This window comes from Python bivittatus, unplaced genomic scaffold (genome assembly GCF_059951505.1).
Source record: "Python bivittatus isolate LINGU-HERP-01145 unplaced genomic scaffold, Pbiv_v1 ctg000530_np1212, whole genome shotgun sequence".
NCBI classification, from domain to species: domain Eukaryota; kingdom Metazoa; phylum Chordata; class Lepidosauria; order Squamata; family Pythonidae; genus Python; species Python bivittatus.
The window spans coordinates 4,433,845-4,455,712 of record NW_028277085.1 but is presented as its reverse complement, the minus strand read 5'-3'; the positions used below and the strand labels follow the sequence as shown (position 1 = coordinate 4,455,712).

General features: G+C 43.5%; 1 protein-coding gene across 1 annotated transcript in view; it reads right to left on the bottom strand.

Moving 5' to 3' along the window:
• The window catches only part of CCDC33 (coiled-coil domain containing 33), a 103,429-nt gene that overhangs the window by 18,975 nt on the left and 62,586 nt on the right, over nucleotides 1–21,868 (bottom strand). Inside the window, exons 10-13 of the mRNA XM_088148180.1 lie at nucleotides 20,283–20,406; nucleotides 19,608–19,741; nucleotides 18,300–18,371; nucleotides 8,816–8,968 (exon numbers count right to left, since the gene is read on the bottom strand). Of these exons, the coding sequence (XP_088004306.1) occupies nucleotides 8,816–8,968; nucleotides 18,300–18,371; nucleotides 19,608–19,741; nucleotides 20,283–20,406 (483 nt within the window). The remainder of the gene's footprint in view (nucleotides 1–8,815; nucleotides 8,969–18,299; nucleotides 18,372–19,607; nucleotides 19,742–20,282; nucleotides 20,407–21,868) is intronic.

Genomic DNA, 21,868 nt, shown 5'->3' with positions numbered 1-21,868 from the left:
ACCTAGCTACCCGATGGGACGCTAGAGAGACTAAAATGCATCTTTTGGGGAGAGGGAAGAGGAGCTGGCAAGGACCAACCTCCTTTGTCTTCTGAACCTCCTTTTTTTCCAAACAACAGATGTTTTGTGACTGCTAAGCTCCACAATGGTGCCATTCTATGTCTGGTCAAGCTCCCACTGTGATAGCCATTTTTGTGAGAGCACCCAAGACATGATGGCTCCAAAGGGTAACTTATCTTGTTTAAAGAAATAAACCAACAATACACAGAGCATGTATGTCAGGACTGTCTGCATTAGGGGACATTTCAAGAAATGGAAGAAGGGATTTGACAAAGGTTCAGAGACTGGGGAAGGAAGAATCTCAGAGGAAACTAAAAATATCCAAACGTTGATGCTTCTGAATATGATGAAGTTATTTGGAGACAGAAAATGCAACTTATGGAGCACAGTAGAAGGTGGATCAAAGAAGGAAATCGTGGTTCCTAGGTTATTGGTAGCTCTGTTGTGTTTGCTGATCAAAAATGATGCAGGAGTAGGATTGGAAAATAACTGGAGGATAAATAGAAAATGTGCCAAAATGAATGAAATATTATTGGTGGGAAGAGAGGGACACATAGAATTGTTCAATTCACATTTAAATCACATTTTAATATGGACTTTCTAGCCATGCATTTCCCAACAGGTAGATGGCTATATGCCCAACCCTGCACCTTCCCCCAATATTTGCAACTCAGTGCGCACCTAAAATGCTGTGTGTGTGTGTGTGTGTGTGTGTGTACACAAGTAGAAAAAAAATATGTGCACAAAAATGTAAGAGGAAAGGACAGGCTAGAGGGGATGACCTGTGACAACTTGGCCATGATTAGTGTCTTCTCAAATGCTTACAACCTAAGAATGGCAGGTGGCAATTTTGCTCTTGAAACCAAGGAGCATAGTAAGCAATGCTGAAGCACATCTGGTACATTAATCAATCTCTCCAAGTGGCCTTCAGTGGTAGCACTGCCTCTGTAAATCTTATGCTTTCATGGCCTTTAATTACAAACACCCCATCACGCTTCTCCTTGGAGACAGGACCATAATTGCTTAGGAATGAGGGTTGATCATAGAATTGACCCAATGGCCTTTCTTTAGCCATTATTCCAGGACAAATCTTTGAACTTAAGGCAAGGGGTGGACTTGGGCTGTGAATTGCTTGGGTAGATTTAGGAATTAGCCTCATGCATAAGGCACCATGCCTTAACATGGGCCACAGATCGCCCCTGTTAAAATATCTGGCATTTCAGGAGCTTCTCATCTCTGCAGAATATTGCCTACAGGATCTTGTATAAGACTGAAGGACTGAGATTTGGAGAGGAGTTTAAGTGTTCAAAATCATGATTCTTATTAAGAACTAAGTAACCTTCTCTTCGTTTCCAACATTCAGAGTTTGAGTTGCCAAAGCTGCATTATTCATGCCCAAGCAGGAAGGTCTCATAACATTTCGGGTATCCAACATTTGTAAAAATTACAAAATATTTGGGAGAAGGATTTAAATGGGGTAAACTCAAAATCACTTCATAGTCAGAGTATGACCAGTAACCAAGGAATGTTGGCTGAGTATTGGGGATAAAGTTACTAGAAGACTAAAAGCAACTGCCCCAGCACACTCCAACATTTTGCTATGGCTCCAACTTACTCACAGGATGAGGCTAAATGGCATTTTTGGGAATTTGACCCACACAGGAATTTGGTGAAATCTCCTTAATTCCAGCTAATGATTCAAGTATCCAAAATCAAACGCAAATTTCATGGGTCAGATTCCAATCTTGTGAGTGGTCTCTTGCTATCAGTGGGAGAAATACAACCCTGAGGATTTAACTCTGAACAGCTGCAGGTTCCTGGAGGGGTGCATTTCTGAATGTTAAATCAGCTCCCCTTCCCATGTCTGAACATGCATTCTTTGAGAATTACCCATCTCATTTGCTTCTACGCACCTAGGTGGAAGTCAGCTGTAATTAATTGTTCTTTATCTGATTAAACTAGAGGTGAACTCACCAGCTATTTACAAACGGTCTTGCAGATGAGCAAGGAGGGGAGGAGATATATACGGTGTTTGGGAAGAAAGGATGCCATATATCCTCCTGTCACATTGCTATTCAATTTGAGAGTTAATTGGATTGTAACGAAAAGCATTTAATCTCTGTGGAAGCTGGTTTAATAGAGATGCACCACCCCTCCATGTCTTTCTTTCCCATTCAAAAGTGGTGATTTTAAGCAGGCCAAGAAGATGGCCATCACCATCATGTCACAGTCCCAGCTGCCAAATGCTGATAGGAAACTGAGCAAGAAAATAAAAGCTGTCAGATTACACACGTAACTCTCTGAACAGACAAGCATACTCAGTTCAGGTCAGCTTGGTTCAGCCTGTTCTTCAGAGATAAGGTAGAGGAAGGAAGCATGCTAGAAAATAGAAATCACCCAGTTCCACCACCAGCATTTCATAGCACTGCATTTCTCAAACGGTCCTGCCCGTGGGGTGACCTGCAGATCACCCAATGACTTCCCACCACTTCTAACTGAGCATGTTCAAAGGCACCAAATACAGGCTCAGACAGTGTACCATCTCCTCCCCACCCCAGAATCACAAAAGCAGGTGAATCAGCAGACCACCTTTTAAATCTAAGATGCAGAAAAGAGCTGAAAGGACACACACACACACACCTTTTTCAGATGATTTTGCATTCTTCCTTCTCTCTCGGTAAAGGGTTCCCTAGCATTACAATATGGCAGATAGCAGTTGAGAAAGGACACCGCTTGAACCACCTGCATGATACGGACTTCAGACCCCACCATGCTTAACGGGAGGAGCAATAAATGAGAAAATGTCCTACCTGTAGGAGCCAAAGACTAAGAACAACTTGATGGTATGTAATCATCATCATTGCCTGCCCAACTCATAGTTTTCCAGGTGGCTCTGTTCAGTGGATTTCAGAAATCTAGTAGATCTCAGAAGTCCGAAGGCTGCCCAGGTTTATAACAAAAGACTGCACAAAACTCCAAACTCAGCACCTTGGCTAGTGTATTGTGCTTGGCCAAAGAAAAATTGAGGGGATCCACCAGATACAAAGAGATCTATTCTCATGTCCCTTAATGTATCATGTCCCTCTGGTGAGGTTTTGAGGGCCACAGTCTCTCCTGCTTGGCACTGAAATGACATCGGCCATATGATCCCTTACATTCAAGATACTTTCAGAAACAGAGGACCAGAAAAGGGAGTTTGAGGAGGAATGTGAAGCACCAGGAAATAAATATATCATTCTTTAGCTGAAGGGCTGCCTGCTAATTGATCCTTGGATGGTCAAAGAGCACATTTATCCAGCTCTTACAAGTCCCCACTACTGACACCTAAGTGTCTAGACCAGTGTTTCTCAACCTTATCAACTTTAAAAAGTGTGGACTCCAACTCCCAGAATTCCTCAGCCAGCTAATGCAAAATGTGCTTTTTACTGACCTTAAGACTACTAGGTTATTCATTTAACCTCAATACATGGCTAAGTTAGAGAGAGCCAGTTTGGTGTAGTGGTGAAGGCATCAGGCTAGAAACCAGGAGACCAGGAGTTTTAGTCCCACCTTAGGCACAAAGCCAGCTGGTGGACCTTGGTCCAGTCACTCTCTCTCAGCCCTAAGAAGGAGCCAATGGCAAACCTTGTCAAGAAAACTACAGGACTTGGACAGTGTCCAGGAATCAAAAACTGACTTGGGCACACACACACACAAATGGGTAAGTTAGTAATACTTGCTCAAGATTTGATTTATTCAGACTGATCTCGTGATGGTGGATTTGGTTCATGAAGAAGGAAAGGAATAAAAATACTGAACCCTCTCCCTGTCTGTCTCTCTCTGTCTGTATGTCTGTCTCTCGCTATTCAGCACTGCCCAATTCTGTCTGTCTGGTTTGGCCATCATATCCTGCTTGGCTCAGAATTCTAATTAGCTCCAAACAATTTAGGCTCGTTAATGAGTTAGCTACAACAACAACTAATGAGTTTCTTTCATTGGGGCTGTTAATTAGCACTTTAAAAGCTCTGTTTGGCTCGTGGAATTAGCCGTACATCATTCAGCAATCAAGTGTTTTGTGACAAATGCAACAAGGTTTTTGAAGCAAGGCTGAATGGGCGGGACTGCTTTCAAATCTTTATTGCAGACAATATCTTGATCATGTGTCTAGGAAGGGATCCAGGTCCTTTCTTCATTTTTTCTTTTTTTCTTTGTTTGCAGGTCTGGGGGAGACTTTTAGAAAATAAGAGACAAAGAATCCAGTATATTGGGAGGTAAAACTCTACACCCTAAACCCTACATTTTGTATTTGAATACTAAGCCAATTTCAAAAAAATTGGTCCATGAAACAGAAAAGATGGTTGGCCCTCATTTATTCCCAATTATTCTTGGTTGAGTATTCATTTGTTTAAGGAGCTTGTATCGCATCTCCCTCCTAGCGAGTGAAATCAGGGTGCGGAAGAGACACTATCAGCCATTTGTAGAACATTTTCCCACTCACTTTGTGCAAGAAAGCTGCCACAGGTTTCTATGAACATGAATGTATTCAGTTAACCAAGGAGAATTCCACATTGAGTCTACAAGCAGCCACCATTCTCCAAAACAAACTTTCAGAGATAATCCTTTAGTTTCCCTCCTCCAGTGATCAAGCACAAAATGGCTGCTTCCCTGTAGGAAAAATGCCAAGTCATATTGGCAATACAGAAAAATAGGAGGGGCTTCTTAAAAATGGAAGAAAATTGGCCTATGACATAACACAAAAGGAGAAGGAAGATGGAGGAGACAGAGAGAGAGAGAGGAAGGAAGATAACTCTACAGCTACAAAATGCAAGGATTGTAGGCTAGACTGGGAAGTCGATAAAAGCCTGCCAAGACAATGGCCATCATTTCTCTATTGTTGTCGAGAGAACTATATGGACAGGTCTGTGAAGTCAGCAGAAGTCAAAAGAAATGTTGCTGTACAAGAGGTAAAGGTCATCACTTAAACCTTCCAACCCATCACACTCCAGATGTTTGGGGACTGCAGCTGAAAGGAATTCCCAATTAGCATGCTGAGACATCAGGGGATTGCAACTTGCCCATAGATTTAAAGGAAGGCAGGTTGGATGAAAGCAGTATTAGTAGAACATCTAAGACATGCAGATGGCTCCTGTTTATATACGTATCCTCCACTAGATGGTGGTAGGAAGACTGCAAAGCGAGTCCACATGCAGAAGAATCTCTTGGAAAAATCTTGAAATGGTCCCCGGCTTTCTCAAGGCGTCCACCTGGCCATTCACAACTTCAGCACAGTTTGAAGGCGATCTGCTGGCCATGGTGTGCCAGGCACACAGAAGGCCTGCCGGATGGTGCCATGCTGCTTGAGAATCCAACAATCCAGCGGGACATGATCCAATTACGATTCTTGCACCTTAACTTCTGAAACAGATACGTGTTCCTGCCAGGGTTTGTGCTTTAGGCAGACACAATCAAAATGATATGTAATGTTAATTTAGCGTGTCTTAAAAAGAAGGGGCAAGAAGCATTTGGGGGGAGTGGGATTAGAAGCGTGGCATATGTCTATATGGGGTTCATCCTACGCCATGATTCCAATGACTCTGCCTTGCTTTACACACACCCTTCTTTTGTGACCATGAAGTTGGAAAAGAGGATCAAAGATTGATTGATAGGGTGATATTTATTGGCCGCCCAACTCCAGTGGACTTTGGGCAGTGTACAAAGCTAAACAAAAATAGCACCATAAAAACAGCTAAAAGCATTAAATGTGAATCATTGCATTTCTCTCTCTTCAGGAACATGATCCACCGACTGGCTGCTTTTCATTTCGTCTTGGTATACACAGGACATGTGGTCCCCTTGTTTTTACCCAGAATGCAAAAGGCCATGCAGCCACAGTGTGAAACTTTGCAGAGTCACATTGCTATTTGTGCTCACAAGGAACCAGATAAATTCTGCTTTGGTCAAGCCCTCTCACCATCCAGACACACCCAACACACCAAACAAGCAGCAGGTGGAGCCCTCTTGGGGAAGGTAAACCTCTGGGGATTGGGACAGAGGACAAGTCAAAAACTTTGTCCTTAAATCTTGAATAGCAGGAAGGGTAGAAGCTGAAAGATGAACGTGCTCACTGCAAAAACAAAGCTGGAACTGAAAAGGCTTCCCTGATTTTCTGGGCCCATTTGAGATACTTGGTTGACCCCAGAAGTGAAAATATTGAGCATCAGTTGGGGAGGGGGGGTTGAAATAGGTAAGACTTTAAAAAGCTCCATTTGGAATTGTCCATGTTGAGTTTGTTAAGCCAAGACTTCTCTTCTCTTCTCTTCTCTTCTCTTCTCTTCTCTTCTCTCTCTTCTCTTCTCTTCTCTTCTCTTCTCTTCTCTTCTCTTCTCTTCTCTTCTCTTCTCTTCTCTTCTCTTCTCTTCTCTTCTCTTCTCTTCTCTTCTCGTGCCTTCAAGTCAGTCTTGACTCTTGGCGACTGCCTGGACAAGTCCCTGCAGTTTTCTTGGCAAGATTTCGGAAGTGGTTTGCTCTTGTTTTCTTCCTAAGGCTGAGAGAGAGTGACCGGCCCAAGATCACCCAGTTGGCTTCATGCAGGACTAGAATTCATGGTCAGGTTTCTAGCCTGATGCCTTCACCACTACACCAATGTGGCTCTCAAGGCCACATTATCAATTGGAAATACAAATTATCTACCTAAAAGCATCACAAGAAACTGTAATTTAAAGAAGAGTAGCATGTGTGTGTCTGGAAAATTCCTGTCCTTTTTTACTACCCTCCCATATGCCTGCACACACAGTTTTAGGGAATTCATGCAAACACTCCATTTTGGGAAAGAAAATCACTCCTCCCCTCTCTCCTTCTCCAGTTCTCCCAGATTTCAGTCTGAGTGATCCATCACTAATATCAGATGATGACCCAGAAGAGTGAAAGGAGGCCAAATATATTTCACAAAAATGCATGGTGGATATAGGCAATTTATGGGAAACCATACTGAACATTACAATGGCAGGTTGTACCCAATAGCAGCTTGCTTGCTAGCTAAGTTGTGTAAGCATCTGGGACATCGGTGATGTCATGCTGCAAATCTGTGACTTACATGCTGGGACACAACTAGGAAATGTTGGGCTTTGGATGGCTCACGTTTCGTCATTTTTTTCACCATCCCAGTTTGTACCAGAAGGCTGCGTACGCAGGGCTGTTGAAGATCTCCCCAAATTTGGCTGCAAATTGGCTGTTGCCTCAACACGCTTGCTCAGCCAGCATGGCTCCGGGTCTCCCCCGTGCTGTTTTCTTCACCCAACCTTTCTATTGCCTTCCCATCATGCCAGTTCTGTTAGGCTTTGCAACTGCTACAGTCTGACCCAGACAGTGATTGCAGCCAACCCAGCTTTATGGCAACATGGAGGAGCTTGACCAACATGAGGAACAGACGTTCTGTGCGGTGTAGAAACCTCTCCCTTTCCAAGGGCTTTACGTAACAGCCACCTCCTCTTTGCTTTCTCTGTAACTCCTTCCTGCTTCTCTGAGTCCACCTAGATATGTAATAGCTGGGCTATAAGACCGTGTTACGTTTTCGTGTCTGTTTTTTACATTCACATTGATGGAATGTAGGCCTTCACTTAGCCAGTGGTGGGTCTGGGAGCCCAGACAAATGATTTTATCCACCTCCAGGTTTTGCTGATGTCAGCCTTATGGTCATGGAGCTGACAGTTATGGGCTGGAAGTGGGCCTGAGGTCTAGAGGTAATGTAGCTGTAATAGCTAAGAATGGGCTAAATGGGTTCAGAACTGAATACTTGTTATCTCGCTGAAAGCCTTGAAACCTAGGCAGCCGAGTTACTTCTCTGAATGAGGTCAGAGAAGAATTTCTCGGGCCGTGAGAAAATTCAATTCGAAGATTGGATTAGATGGGGATGCGGTCTCATTCCCACTTTTGAATCACATCCCCAAATCCGTTCAATGCATCAGATCAGACTGGAGGCGTTTAGACTGATTTATCAGTTTGTGGGACTTTGAACGTGCACAGCATTTACACATAGACCCCTTTTTTTTTACTGAATCAAATTGATGGGATGATCCCAATCGCATCAACAGTTAAAATTAGTTTTGGGGTGACCCATCCCTTACTGTTTACATGTTTCAGGCCTTTTCGGGGGGCAGGAGGGGTTGGGCATGATTTCTTTGGTGGGTTTCTTCTACAAATAGGCCTCATCTGCACTTGGTCACGGTTGCCAATGCCCACCAATTTTTCTTTCCCTTGAGTTCACCAATCCATACAACCATTCATCTATTCCCTCTTATCTCTTCCTGAATAATTGGAGAAAGCAGGTGAAGAGCAGAAGAAAAGGACCAAGAGACTCCAACACACTTGGGGGTGGGGGTAGGGGAGGGAAGGGAAGGGAAGGAGCTTGGCATATACTCAATGATGCCAAGTTATTACTGGCTCCAGCATGGATGTACCTATGACATTTCGGCTTCTAGAAACAGATTGTGTTTAAATATCTGGTATAGATCCTGCATTTGTATGTTTTGCAGTCATTGCATACCATCCAAGCTACTATTTTAGGATTCTGATGTTGGATTAGCCCTTAAAGTGTCTGCTTTAAGAGCCTACCTCCATGCAACCCATTCTGGTGCTTATTCTTGGAAACAACCAGATATCACAAGGATAACATAATTTCTACTGTCTTCACAACCGAAGGGAGCTTTGCTATATGATGTTGTTGGTGGGGCTTCTAGGAAATGGGAAGCATAAAAAACTAGGAAAAGAAGCCACTCACATCATCTATGGCTGAAACGACAGAGGTCTTCTGTTCGGTTTTGGAAGATGGTCTTGTCCATGGTTCCTTGATAGTCCCAAGCTGTCCCACCAACTTTGGATCCAGGACGGGAAGACCACTTGTGGTTGATGAAGTCAAAAATACATCTGGCCTCTGTGTACAAAAAACAAGAAGACATTACAATGGCCAGCCATGAAGATGCTTTAAAAACCTTGGACATGTTTCTAATCTATGAGGAGCCTTTAAACTGGCTATGTAAAATGCACTTCCAATATTTGGAGAAATTATCCACATACCCAGACAAATTCTTAAATCTTAACAAAAGTCTATTAAGTTGGTTGGAAAATTCCAAGTCCAACCGACTGTAGAAAGATTGCATTTTTTGGTAAAGAACTGAGACTTCACTGAGCACTTCATACTCAGGTCGAAGTATCACCTTAACTGGATAAGAATGACAAAATAGACTTTGATTTCTATCACCAGCTCTGCAGTAGAATGTGCTTATTTGCTACATTCAGGGAATATAAAAAGCCTTCTGGGTCCATCCTCAGGCAATCTGTTTCATGGTCTTCCCTAGCATTTATTTGCAATTAGTTTTGAAAGACAAATGACCTCCTATCCTGAAGATAATGCAACACTATCGTGACCAGCAGGCTTTGATCATTGTATTTTGCATGGATTTCCTGCTTTTACCACTAAAGTTACTGACTTTATCTTATTGCACACATTCCATCATTCCCAGTTGAACCTACATGAAGAAATACTTCTACTCTGTCCCAATCTTCTGCTTTGATGGGTGACCCCAAGGTCTTTTAATATCAGATGAGGAGAAAAGTGGCTTCGCCCCCTTCTACACACCACCCTTCGCTGCATAAACCTCAACCAAGGCTATTTAGCAAAATTTCCAGGAAGAACACCCATAGATTTCCCAGTAAAAGCTGGGGTGTCCTCAACCTTTTGCTCAGCAAAACCATTATTTGAAAAAGGTCTGTTTTTCAGATGTCTATGAAAGAACCAGCTGCTGGGTCAGAAAAACAAGGACTGGGCAGTTGAAGTATAAGCTCGTTGTTCTTCCAAATCTGAGACCCTCTGCCATTGAATCTCCCAGTCACAATTCCCCTCTTCTCACTGACAAGGCAGCCACACAACACCATCTCATTGGTTCTAGAGGTATTGCCTGTCCTCCCCAAGCATAGCTGTGCAGATCCATTATGAATCTGCCATCAGGGAGGCACCTTATCAGCATCAGAAATGATGGCCAGCAGATGGTCCTTAGCAAACAAAGGTGGACCGCTAATTAAGGAGAATTCCAACAAGGGCAAAGCCAGGCTTATTCTGCACCTTCCCCACCTTCATCTCCGTGCCCACCAATACGATTTCTTCATTTCCCATAATCCCATGGCTAACTGGCTAAATTGGCCACCCCATGTGGCTGGCAGCAAAGTGGCCCCCATCCACTCCCAAGCCGTGACTCCAGGCAGCAACAGCTTATTTGAGTCTTAATGGGGACTGCAGACTTTGGGCCTAAATGCCTCTTCTTGGATTCTTCTCCCTAACTCCTCCATTCCCTCTGGTCCTGGAGAAGATGGGCAAGCAGGAAGACAGACATCTGAGATTTTCCAGTGTCTCTTGCTGATTAGCACAGAATTCAGGGTATCAGATGCCCAGTTCCTCACCTGCATACTTCATTCAGCTGTGGAGCAAAGCATGACCTCAGCCAACCTTCCTCAGCATCAACAAGAGCGGGCTCTGGGCTGGCAGGTGGCCACGAGGTCCAGATGCTCCCCAAAAAGACTTCATGCAAAACGCAGACCCGTTTGTAAACTGCGCCAAGCCGACCACACAGATGGGTCCCAGAATCGACTGAAATCATGATTGCTCTCCCCTCCGATGAAAAGGAGCAAGATTTGGCCAACGACACTTGCCATGTCTGCCCCTAATTCAATTAATCCCCCCCCAAAACTTCCTCTGGGAACAGCCAGCGGAAACCAGCAAATTTTCTTCGACAAAGACATTCGTTTCTCTCTCCGCTCCACTTTGCTGTGGCCTCGCTGTCTCCCACTCATTAGCTGTCTAACAAAGCGAGGCCAGTGTGCGTCGATCCCGCTCAGTAGTAATTCTATCGCTCCTCTATAATTTCCACAGCAATCACGATTTCTAACGATGCTGGGTGTGTGTGCGTGTGCGTGTGTGTGTGTGTGGGGGGTAGGGATGGGGTTCCAGGAGAAGGGTTGCAACTCAGAATAACGAAATTCTGCAGAGGAAACAACCTTTAGTAATAGATGTAAGAGCCCACATGTATATATGTATCTATATAGGTGTACATGCAATCTCTTTCAGTTACAAGCACTTACATATGAACAAAGACACAGCAACGGGTGCTCTGCTGTTTTAACATCCCATAAACTAGACCAGTGTTGCTCAACCTTGGCACCTTGAAGCTGGGTGGAGTTGAACTCCCAGAATTCCCCAGCCAGCATGGCTGGCTGGGGAATTCTGGGAGTTGAAGTCCACCCATCTTCAAGGTGCCAAGGTTGGGCAACACTGATCTATCCTGTCTAATCATCAAAACCTTAAATCACGAGTTCATTTTTTTTCTGTTTCATGTAAAAAGCCCATAAGGGGTTTCCAGTCAGCAATAAACATAGATTTTGTCTTTTCTCTGATCAAGGAAGTCAATGTAGCCACCAGCTGCGGCTTTGTTTTGACTGGTTGCTCGTTGTACGCCATCCAGAGTCACATTTGTGCAATGGGCAGCTTTATATATCCGATAAATCAATCAATAAAAATAAACTCCTTGGATCAGGTATGAACTCCCCAATTTGCACCGCAGCTGAAAAAGCAGGGTTGGCATAAGAAGGCACAGGTTTACTTCGAGGAGAATCTGAAATGTGCTTTGCCAAAGATGCTTCATGATCCCATTCTTTTTTTTTTTTAATTTTTTAAGGCACTTCTTTATACCAGAAGAGGCCAACCTATTGTTGGATGGGGCAGGGGAGGGGCCAATGGAGAAGTGGGCGGGACTGCTCACGATGTGTGCAGAGCAGTCAGTTTATTAAAGTACAGCTACTAGGCGTGAGCTGCAAGACTTTGTCTGACCACTAGAGGGCAGCAAAGCAATACAGAATGGTAACTCTTCATTGCCACCTAGTGGCCATCTCAAGAATGCCCAGGTCTGCTCCTGGAGGGTTATTCTCATATAGAATACTATCCATTATTGCAATTGGGAGAGCTCAGAAGGACGCCCCCCCCCCAAAAATCCACCATTTGGGGGGCTGCATGCAGCTGGTGGGCTGACCACCCTAGCTGTACATCATCCTACATTATCCTTTAATTTATGTACTCCCCCCTCTTTTCCCTCCGTCACCCACCGTGCACTTAGCAATCCATCAGCACCTGTCATGGGGGAAGGAGCTCCACGACACATGGCAGCATATTGAATTTCATCGTGATCAGCCAAGATCTCCTTCTCCTTTTGTGTATTTAAAAAGAAAATGAAAAGAAAAGATGGGGCGGGGAAGGGAGTGGGTGGAATCATGTTAAAACAGTTTAACGTGACAGCGAGCATGAAAAAAGAAATGATGGCTTAAGATCACTGTTCCTTTTAGAATTAATTAATCCCCCTGGATGGCTTTGAAAAGCTTTGTGGATGTTCCTGAGCCAAGCAACTCTGTGTGGGGGTGAAATAAATTAAAATACAGATTATGGAGTCTTTGCTTTCAATGGGAGATGGGCAGAAGTTTGCAAGACCTAATGTCCTGTCCAGAGTCACTGGGAGTCCGGTGTCAGCCAGATGTTTACCCTGGATTTGGCATTTTTGTCCATCTATCGAGTCCTTCCCAAGGACCTGGGATAGGCAGATGTTGTTGTTTAATAATATTAAAGGTATCATTGCAGGTATATTATTATTATCATTATTATTATTATTATTATTATTATTATTATTGATGTTGTTGTTGTTGTTGTTGTTGTTGTTGTAAAGGCTGAGGACATTGATGGCTGGAAATGTGTACTAGGGAAAAGAAGAAACACAGAGAGACAGGAATGCATTTGAACTTGACTTTATAGTCATTAGATTTCCCATTTGGTAAATTTGTGTATCTCATTGTTCCTTCAGGAACTCTGGGTAAGATAATAAAGATAGACCTAAGGTCAACAAGAGAGCTTCCAAAGATCCCTGTGGTCTTCAGCCTGAATCATCCTTAGCATAGCCCAATCTCTTTCTTAACTTTACACGATGAAATTTAGATATGGTTTGTTTAAAAGAAACAAACATCTGGGTCAAAGCTTAACAGAAGGGGCAAATCATCTGTTGTATCAATGGACCTGGTCCTTTCCCTCAAATGTTGCCATCTAGAGGGACCTAGGAAGCGTGTGTTTTCTATAGCAGACCCTGGCCGGTGGAACACCTTTCCCCCAAGACCTGGCAGGCGCCCACCCAAAAAGCCATGAAGAGGTGGATGGATGTATCGGCACCATCCACCACGGAAGAATGGTTGGTGAAGGTGATGGAACTTGCCAAGATGGCTAAACTGACTTCTTTGATCAGAGAAAAGGCAATATCTATGTTTATCGCTGACTGGAAACCCCTTATGGGGTTTTTGCACGAAACAGAAAAAAAACCAAACTTATGGTTTTCTTGATTAGACAGGATAGATCAGTGTTTGTCAACCTTGGCAACTTGAAGATGGGTGGACTTCAACTCCCAGAATTCCCAGCCAGCAGTGGTTGGGGAATTCTGGGAGTTGAAGCCCACCCATCTTCAAGTTGCCAAGATTGAGAAATGCTGGGATAGCTTATAGAAAGAAGAGAGCTATGTTGTAACCACAGAGTAAGAGGTAAATTTATAATTGTACTTATAACTGTGGTAAAGAAGATCAGAAGCTCCTTTGTACCATTTTTCTTTCTTTTCTATTTTTCTTTTACTTTTTTTTCCTTTCCTGCACTTTTAGCTTTCTCTTTGATTTCTTTCTTATTCTGACTTTGTATTCGTTTTTAATCTTCCTTTAAAAAAAAACCTTTAATAAAATTTAGATAGATAGATAGATAGATAGATAGATAGATAGATAGATAGATAGATAGATAGATAGATGTGGATGGATGTAACTGATGAATCAGGTGCCTGGTTTTTCTTGATGTTTGATGCTATTGTTTTTCTTGTTTGTGATTTTATCATTGTTGTTCTTCACCCAGAGTTGTGTGTGTCAGGATGGGCGGCCATATAAACCTTCTCAATAAATAAGTAAATGGGATCCACAGCACGGAGCAGATGATCCTGTATCATCACCACAGATGGTTGTTTCCCGTTGTACACATCTAGACCAAACTGCCGAAACTATCCAGTTCCAGTGATGGTGCAGAAATCTGTAGAGCTGGTGAGGAACGGCTGAGCCCCTTAGAAGCAAACAGCCTTCGTTGTCCAGAGTTGGCCAACGAAGAGCTTTCCAGGATCAACAAAGACTCGGTTCCACCAGTATGAATTTTCTGAGTTTTCTTTCTGCACCCGTCAAAATGGTTTGCACCCAGGTGCCAAGTGTCTCTGTAGCTGGTCCTTTAGATGTAGGCTGCATCTGAAAAGCCCCTGCTCATTTCTAAGTTGGTGTCCTTTCTTTTCCACTGTCCCTGGGGCCGATTTGCTGAAACAAGCTTGAAGAAGACAACTGAGAAGCCAAGGTAATCATCTGATATTTCTGGTGCTCTCCTTCTCAGATATATATATATAGCAGTGGGGGTGGAAAGCAAGAACCAACAGTCGTTCCGAGATCAAAACAATAATCAGCTAAATGAATTCCGCAGCATTTTCCCGCATGACCAGGAGTGATAATTTAGTGCAGCAGCCAGCTGGAAGAAAGGGGATTAATTCTGCACTTACTGACTCTCCTGTGAATAATTCATCACGTGCAGCCCCGTCTCCAAAGTGCTTCACCAGACAGCCCTGCCCAAATCATGGGGGTGCTCTGGGTGAAAACAGCAATGGAATTAACCTGCCAGATTTAAGCCTGGCCCAAATTAAACTTTGCAGAGGGGGAAACAAAGAATGCAGAACCCTCGCTGTTTCCCACAAGTGCAATGTTGGTCTTCTAATGCCCTGATCCTCAGCATTTTTCAGGTCAGAAGATAGGCTAGGTTTAATCCTAGGAAGGATGGCATTCATTACTATTCCTATAGCTGAGTTTTCCATCCAGCAGCTTCCAAGGGGGAGACACGGTAAGCAGATGGGACATGAGCCCCACACCTTTTTTCATGCATTGTGACATCGTACACAAGACCCCAAGGGCGAAGGTTATGCCGGGATTCCATAATGCTGCTTTTAGCATTCTGATGAACGTGGCAAGGTCCTGTAGATGCTGCTGTTCTCTCTTCCCTTTCAAATATCATATTAGGGAGTTTAAATGAAGTGGTTAAAGTAGACGCAGGGATGTATTGGTGAAGCTGTTGGATTAGGGCTGGGAAAGACCAAATTCAAATCTATCTTCAGCTGCAGAAACTCAGAAGGTTGTCCACCCCATTCTCTCTCAACTCAGTCTACCTCAAGAGTTGTTGGTATGGGGAAAAATTGGAGTAGGAGCACTATGAACATCATCTCGAGGTCCTAGAGGAAAAAGATGATACTACTCTAATCAACACACCCACACAAACACAAATGCACACACACAATTAGAAGCTCCAACCATCAAACCCTAAAAAGCAGGAAAGCAAACAATAGTTAAACAATCGCTTCAAATTACATGAAGAAAAATAAAGGCCTGGAAAAAGAAAAACGTGCTCACTGCAAATAGAAAGGTCGCCCCTCCCAGCCTTTTCCTGATAAATCTCAAGTGGTGGAGAAGCTCACAGAAGATCCATTAATGAAGGAGCTACCTATGAAGAAAGGTAACCCATTACATCTGGGACAGACAAGCATTTGTGTCCAGGAGCTCCCTTTCTTTCCCATCTTTGGAACAGACAACAGTGGTGGAGGCCATTTACTGATATCCCTGGACATGATATCACAAGAGCTTGGTGTCCTTTCCTCCTCTTTTCATGCAATCCCTGAATCCTACAGACGAAAGAGAGTCATTGGGGCATTCCTTCCACTGCCTGCTGAATGCAGAAATCCAGATTAAAGCATGCCAGAATGATGACTCTCTTAGCCTCTGCTTGAACGTATCCAATGAGAGGAGATGGCCGTCTGTCCCAGTCACTGGTTCTCCTATCCAACTGCCCTTCTTGTTAGCAAGGTTTTTCTCTCTCTCTCTTAACACTCAATCACAATCTGCCTTCCTTTGGTGCACCTTTAAAATACATACATGCATTAAGCCTCCTCAAAGCTTAATGCACTCTTCCACTTCTAAGTTGGCGGCGGTGGGGGGGGGGGGAACTACAGAAAACCACACCACCATTATTCAGTGGGGTGATCTCAGGAAGCTCCAGAACCTACAAAGGATGTACTGGAGGCATGCACACATGCACGCACACACACAAAGATTAAAAAGTGGAGTAAGCTATATCTCCTGGATGTTTTACTGACTTCCATTTATCCCAACATAATATGAAATGGCCATCCATTTGGTGAAAGAGAACGAGCCATTCAGATTTAGGCCATAAAAATCCAGAACTGGAGGAGATTCTTCAGTAAAGAATATCTCAAAGCATCCCTATCAAGAAGGGTCCCAAATTGTTCCTCTTGTAGAGGCTCATAAAACTGGAGGTCTGCAATCAGTGTAATAGTTGTAGGTCTGAGCTGCATCTGTTTGGCTTACAAGCTTGGCAGCAATCTCCCTTCTACATTTTCTCTGCAGCATATCAGTTCAGACCTCCAGTCAGAGCGGCCTGTCCCTCCCCTACGCCCTGGGGCTTGATACATAGAGAAAAAAGAGTGGCCAGAGAGAGAACGGGTGTCCCTTTTGCTTTTAGACCCACCCCTAAGTGACTCAGCCATAGGTCCCCAGGCATCTTCTAACAAATCATCCATAACAGGATGCCCACTCCTGGTTTCCATCCATTGGTAGATAAGTCACCACCAATATCCATCTGTGTCTCCTCCTTACATCTAGTTGGCTCCACCTTCAGTAACCCTCTTGGTTCCACTGATGATAAACTGATCTCCCACGAGTAACAACCCACACAGCTTGGCTCCTGAAGTCAGCTGAGAAACATAACTGGGGACTTTGGAGCAATGACTTGATTTTTCCTTGGTTCCCAGGAGCATCCATAGGTGTTTGGGTGGGTATGAAGGGTGTCATTGCATGGCAAGCTCCGCCCCTTTTGTATATGAATTATGATATCACATGCACATAGGAAAGAGGTAAAATTTGTGATGCAATGGTACAATGCTGCTTGGGTCATCTTGAAGACAACCTCCCATCCTGCAGACTGTTCTGTTGGGCCCTGTTATTCGTGGGTCAGTTGTTGGCTGAAAAATTATTATACGTCGTTCCTGTACCTTTTTCTCTTCCCTTTCTTATTTCCACCCCATCCTTTGCAATGTAATTTAGCCTGACAAGCTGAAGCTGGTTCCTAGCTAAGAATTGCTCTCAACCTCTCTTGTTTCAAGACTGTGAGTGTGCGGAGAGGAGGAGGAAGGGGGCGAGGAGGCGCTTTACAAGGCCATGTCAAGCATCATCTATATTCATGAAATGGATTTAGGAGGCACCAATCTCTAGTAGAGTCAGCTGTCCAGCCGCCTGGGGTTTCTAATGTTTTTACAGCACTTGGGCAGAATTGCAAGAAGGAGATGGAGGAAAGCTTAATTGAATCCAGCAATGGAGTGTGAGACAGGCAGGGGTCTAGTGGGATGGTAGGTTCAAAACAGCAGTAGGATTAGGGACATGCATTGAGTATGCCACGCATTTACCATGGCAAGGATGCATTTTTAGACAAATATCACATTTGCATAGCTTTCTGAGGCCAAGAGGCACCACACAACCTTGGAAATGCATCGATTTTTGGAACAGACGTGTTTCCAGCGCACCAGCTGAATATGAATTATTTTTCTCCCGAGAAGAATTGAACTCCAAGCACAGCTTGATTTGGACGCCAGAATGCTTGTTGCATTATTCCCTTTTTTTCTCAACACCATCCCCTCTCTCTTTCCTGGTTGAGTTTCCCAAACTGAGGAGACTAGGCTAAAATGAGATTGGGTAGTTTGTGATTCGGCCTGTTGTGGGAATCCACTCATGGCATTAACAAGAACCCACCACATTAAGCTATAAAATGGTTTATTTCATTGGGCATGGAATGTAATGGGAGCACAGCTAAAGTGTTTTCTTAACTTAGCCTTAGGGTTTAATGTGTTGTGTGAGCCCAGTTTCTCTCTCTCTCTCTCCTCTCTCTCTACACCCTCATTTTTCTGAGATATATGAAGTTAGAACTGCAAATTTTCCAGTCCCATAGGGATTATGACCCCTGAGGCCCAAGGGTTGACTGCAGCCAAGAAATTTGACATTCTAGTAGGAATCTACCAAGTCATCATGAACTAATAACTGTTGTTTCCTAACCTTACCTCTGAATTGATCAAGTGAAGACCAAGTTGGACAGTTGGGATTCCACCAGACGTGGTTTTCATATTGGTATCCTGGGGAAATAATAGGCAAAGGACAAAGTCAATTAATACAATCCATATGTAGAATTCATTATTCAAGGAGTTTAAGTTTCCTTCTTAACATTAAGAACTGCTTTGCTGGAGTAGATTAAAGGGACAGCTGATCTAAGATGCATTTCCTGAAAAGGAGACATTCAAAAAGTTTGCAAGAAGCATGGGGGAACGTGGACCCATCTCTATTTTTCTCCACAAAGTGATCTTCAAAAGTCTGGCAGAACTTCATTTGGTAATGAAGGGTGTCATTCATTTGTCTACTTATTCAAAAGACTGTAAGCTGGACTTCTTCAAAGACATATCAATGTCATTTAAATTGCCAATACGGTATAAGCCAGAATAAATACCACATTTCAAATTGGGGGACAAGATCCACTGGTGGGCTGGGTCATTGATCTTTGGAAAACAACTCCCCACCCCCACCCCACAAGGTTAGATTGGCACCAACCCCACTGGGTTTAAGAATGCAATTATGACTTGGCTGTTCTAGGAGGTCTTTGGAGAAAAATATGACAACCTCTTCTACAGTATGTTTTTCTCTTTCTCTTTCTGGAGTGTTGCTGCTTAGCATGGTACATATGTACATTTTTGTTATTTTGTAGTACATTTCTTGTTTTAATCTTTTTATGGTGACTGGAGATGTAAGCTGCTTAGAGTCACATCTTGACCGAAGTGGCTGATAAGCCTGAGGAAAATAAAGCAAATCAATCAATCAATCAGTTATTGAAACTAGAGAGTTCCCTGGGAAAGCTAACATAAAACCCTTCTTTTGAGTAAAGTAATTCAGTGGTCTGTCCTGGTTTAGCTTTCTAAGCCAGACAGAACTGTCCAGTCCATCCAACAGGTCAGCAGTTCAAGCCAGACAAAGTCAAGGAGCTATTGATACACAATCAGTAAAATAGGAAGAAACTGACAAGTAGTACACCTGGCAACAAGTGAGTATTGAAATCCTCAACTAGATTACCTCTCCTTCCCAGAATTCTAATGGCTTCCGTCTACAGCAGTGTTTCTCAACTTGGCAACTTGAAGATATGTGGACTTCAACTCCCAGAATCCCCCAACCAACATGACGTTTGCTAAGAATTCTGAGAGTTGAAGTCCATACATCTCAAAATTACCCCAATTGGAAGATAATGACTGAGAGCACAAATGTGATGGAATTCACCCATAGAAAACCAATACTATTCTGATATAATCTGATCTATCCATTCTTACCTGGATGGGTAGGTTTTCTACCCTAATTCCATTTCTGCTGCTATCTGCCACAAGCTTTCGGTAAACCCGGTTGGTCAGTGGCAGCACGGAGAAACCTAAAAACTTTGATGTGCCTTCCAGATCTTCTCCTGGTGCTGGCAGTGTTGGAGAGGAATAAAAAGTCTATTAGCTTCTCCTTACTTCACAGCGGAGGATGAAAGATCAAATAAAAATAGCTATTCCTCTTTCTCAGAACCCGTTGCTTTCAGAATTCAAACTCTTCCCATGCAGACTTCATTCTGGATCTTAAAGTTGCTATTGGATGCATTGTTTCGACCTTGAACCAATGCCTGGGGAGGCTGAATTAGGAGTGGACCGATGATGAAAGTACAAAAATTCATCTTAAATACTTGTGGGGTTAAAATGTTCTGCATTGGAAACATTTGCATCCCTAACCAAATGGACCATTAGGTGGGATACCATTCAGTGAAGCTTGTTAACCAAGTCTGAACTGATTATCTAGCCACTGGGGGGTCTTCTATTATCTCTGGACCCCATCTTAGAAACTACCATGCCTTGCAATCTGGTATTTATGATAACCTGTGGTGTGGGGAGAGTTTGCAAACTTCTTGAGCAAATTCCTATCTCCTAAAAGAAGATGCCAGCTCCTTGTGACACAGCAAAACTGGAACGTACTTGATTTGTAGTATTCAATTAGCAAGGCAGTATCGTCTGAGAAAGCAGTAGCACCATCCCTTCCTTGAAACAAGTAGGATGTATTCCACATGGGTTGTTTAGGAGGCCCACCAAGTGAAGAAACCTAAGGATTGGGAAAAGATAGGATGGCAGCTCAGTCGGTATCTCAGATTGTGAACATCGTTGTTGAACCAAGACACCTTAATGGAGTGCTTGGTTGAGTTCACACAGTGAAGACTGCCAGTCTTTCTAACAGCCTGCTGAAAAAGGCAATAAAAAATAAACAGGCAATAAAACCGAAGAAAGCTTCGCATCCTACACAGCATAACAGACAGCTTCGCCATAAAATTTAATTGCACAGGGAGCCATAGATAAAAGACTTGCACAATATCCTACTTTTCAGATTCCGCATAGATGGCTCAAAGAGAGAACATAAGGACCATGGTGGACCAGATCAAAAGTCTAACAAATCAAGCATTCTCTTTCTTACCCTGGTTAACCAGATGTCTCCAACCGTCCCCCCTCAAACCCTACAGGAAGAGGGTGTGACATCAATAACCATCTTCTGTTTTTGCTCCTTAACAAGGAGAGACATTGTACTTCTTCAGTTCAGGATTTCACTTTGCCATTGAATCTAGTAACCATTGACAGACCCAACCACTGTGGCTTTATCTATAGTCTCTTTAAAACCAGCTAGACTATCAGCCACTATCAAAACTTGGCCCAATGAATTCCACACATTTATTCTACACAGTGTGAAAAAGTCCTGTTATTGTGGAGTCCTTGGGGTTCTCTGAGCTTGGTTGTTTTCTTGCAAATATCTCATTACCCGGCTAGGTAACATCTTCAGTGCTAGCCAGGTTACCTAGCCAGGTAACGAGACGTTTGCAAGAAAACAACCAAGCTCAGAGAATCCCAAGGACTCCACAGTTCAACCCTGAGCTACATATATTCTCTTCTATTGGTCCTGTTATTGTTTTTTCCTCTTCAGGAGGCCACTGGTTAGGCAGACAGCTAACCTGTTGACTGGTGCCCAAGTAAGTAATGATTTAACAGTTTAGGCCAGCAGGCAGATGGATCAAAAGCTACAGGTCTCTACATGACGCAGTAGAATATGGCAAACTTGCAGGACCCCCTCTCCCTGAGGCTCTCTGCCCATCCTACTAGGTTAGATAGGGTGGGTGCGCCCCAGGTCCCCTCCCTTAAATATTGACATCTGATGGGACCTTGGAGGCGCACCTTCTCGGTGGCTGCCCAGCCCTTTGGAACAGCCTCCCACCTGAGATCAGAGGGATCCCTACTCTTTTAGCCTTTTGGAGGGCTGTGAAGACCTGGCTTTTCCCCCAAACATTGGGTTAGGATGGGGGTTGGATTGTGAGGATGTTTGGTCTGGCACCTGGGGGGAAGGGCACCTTTGTTTTTAACTATGTTTTATGGATTGTTGTGAACCACCTATAGTCATTGTATGAGATTGGCGGCCATATAAGTCCTGTAAATAAATAAATAGCAGAATCCAAGATGTTCTTATAAGCCTAGGAGGTAGCACCAAGGAAGCCTGAGGATTTAAAGACTGCCAGGAGATCTCA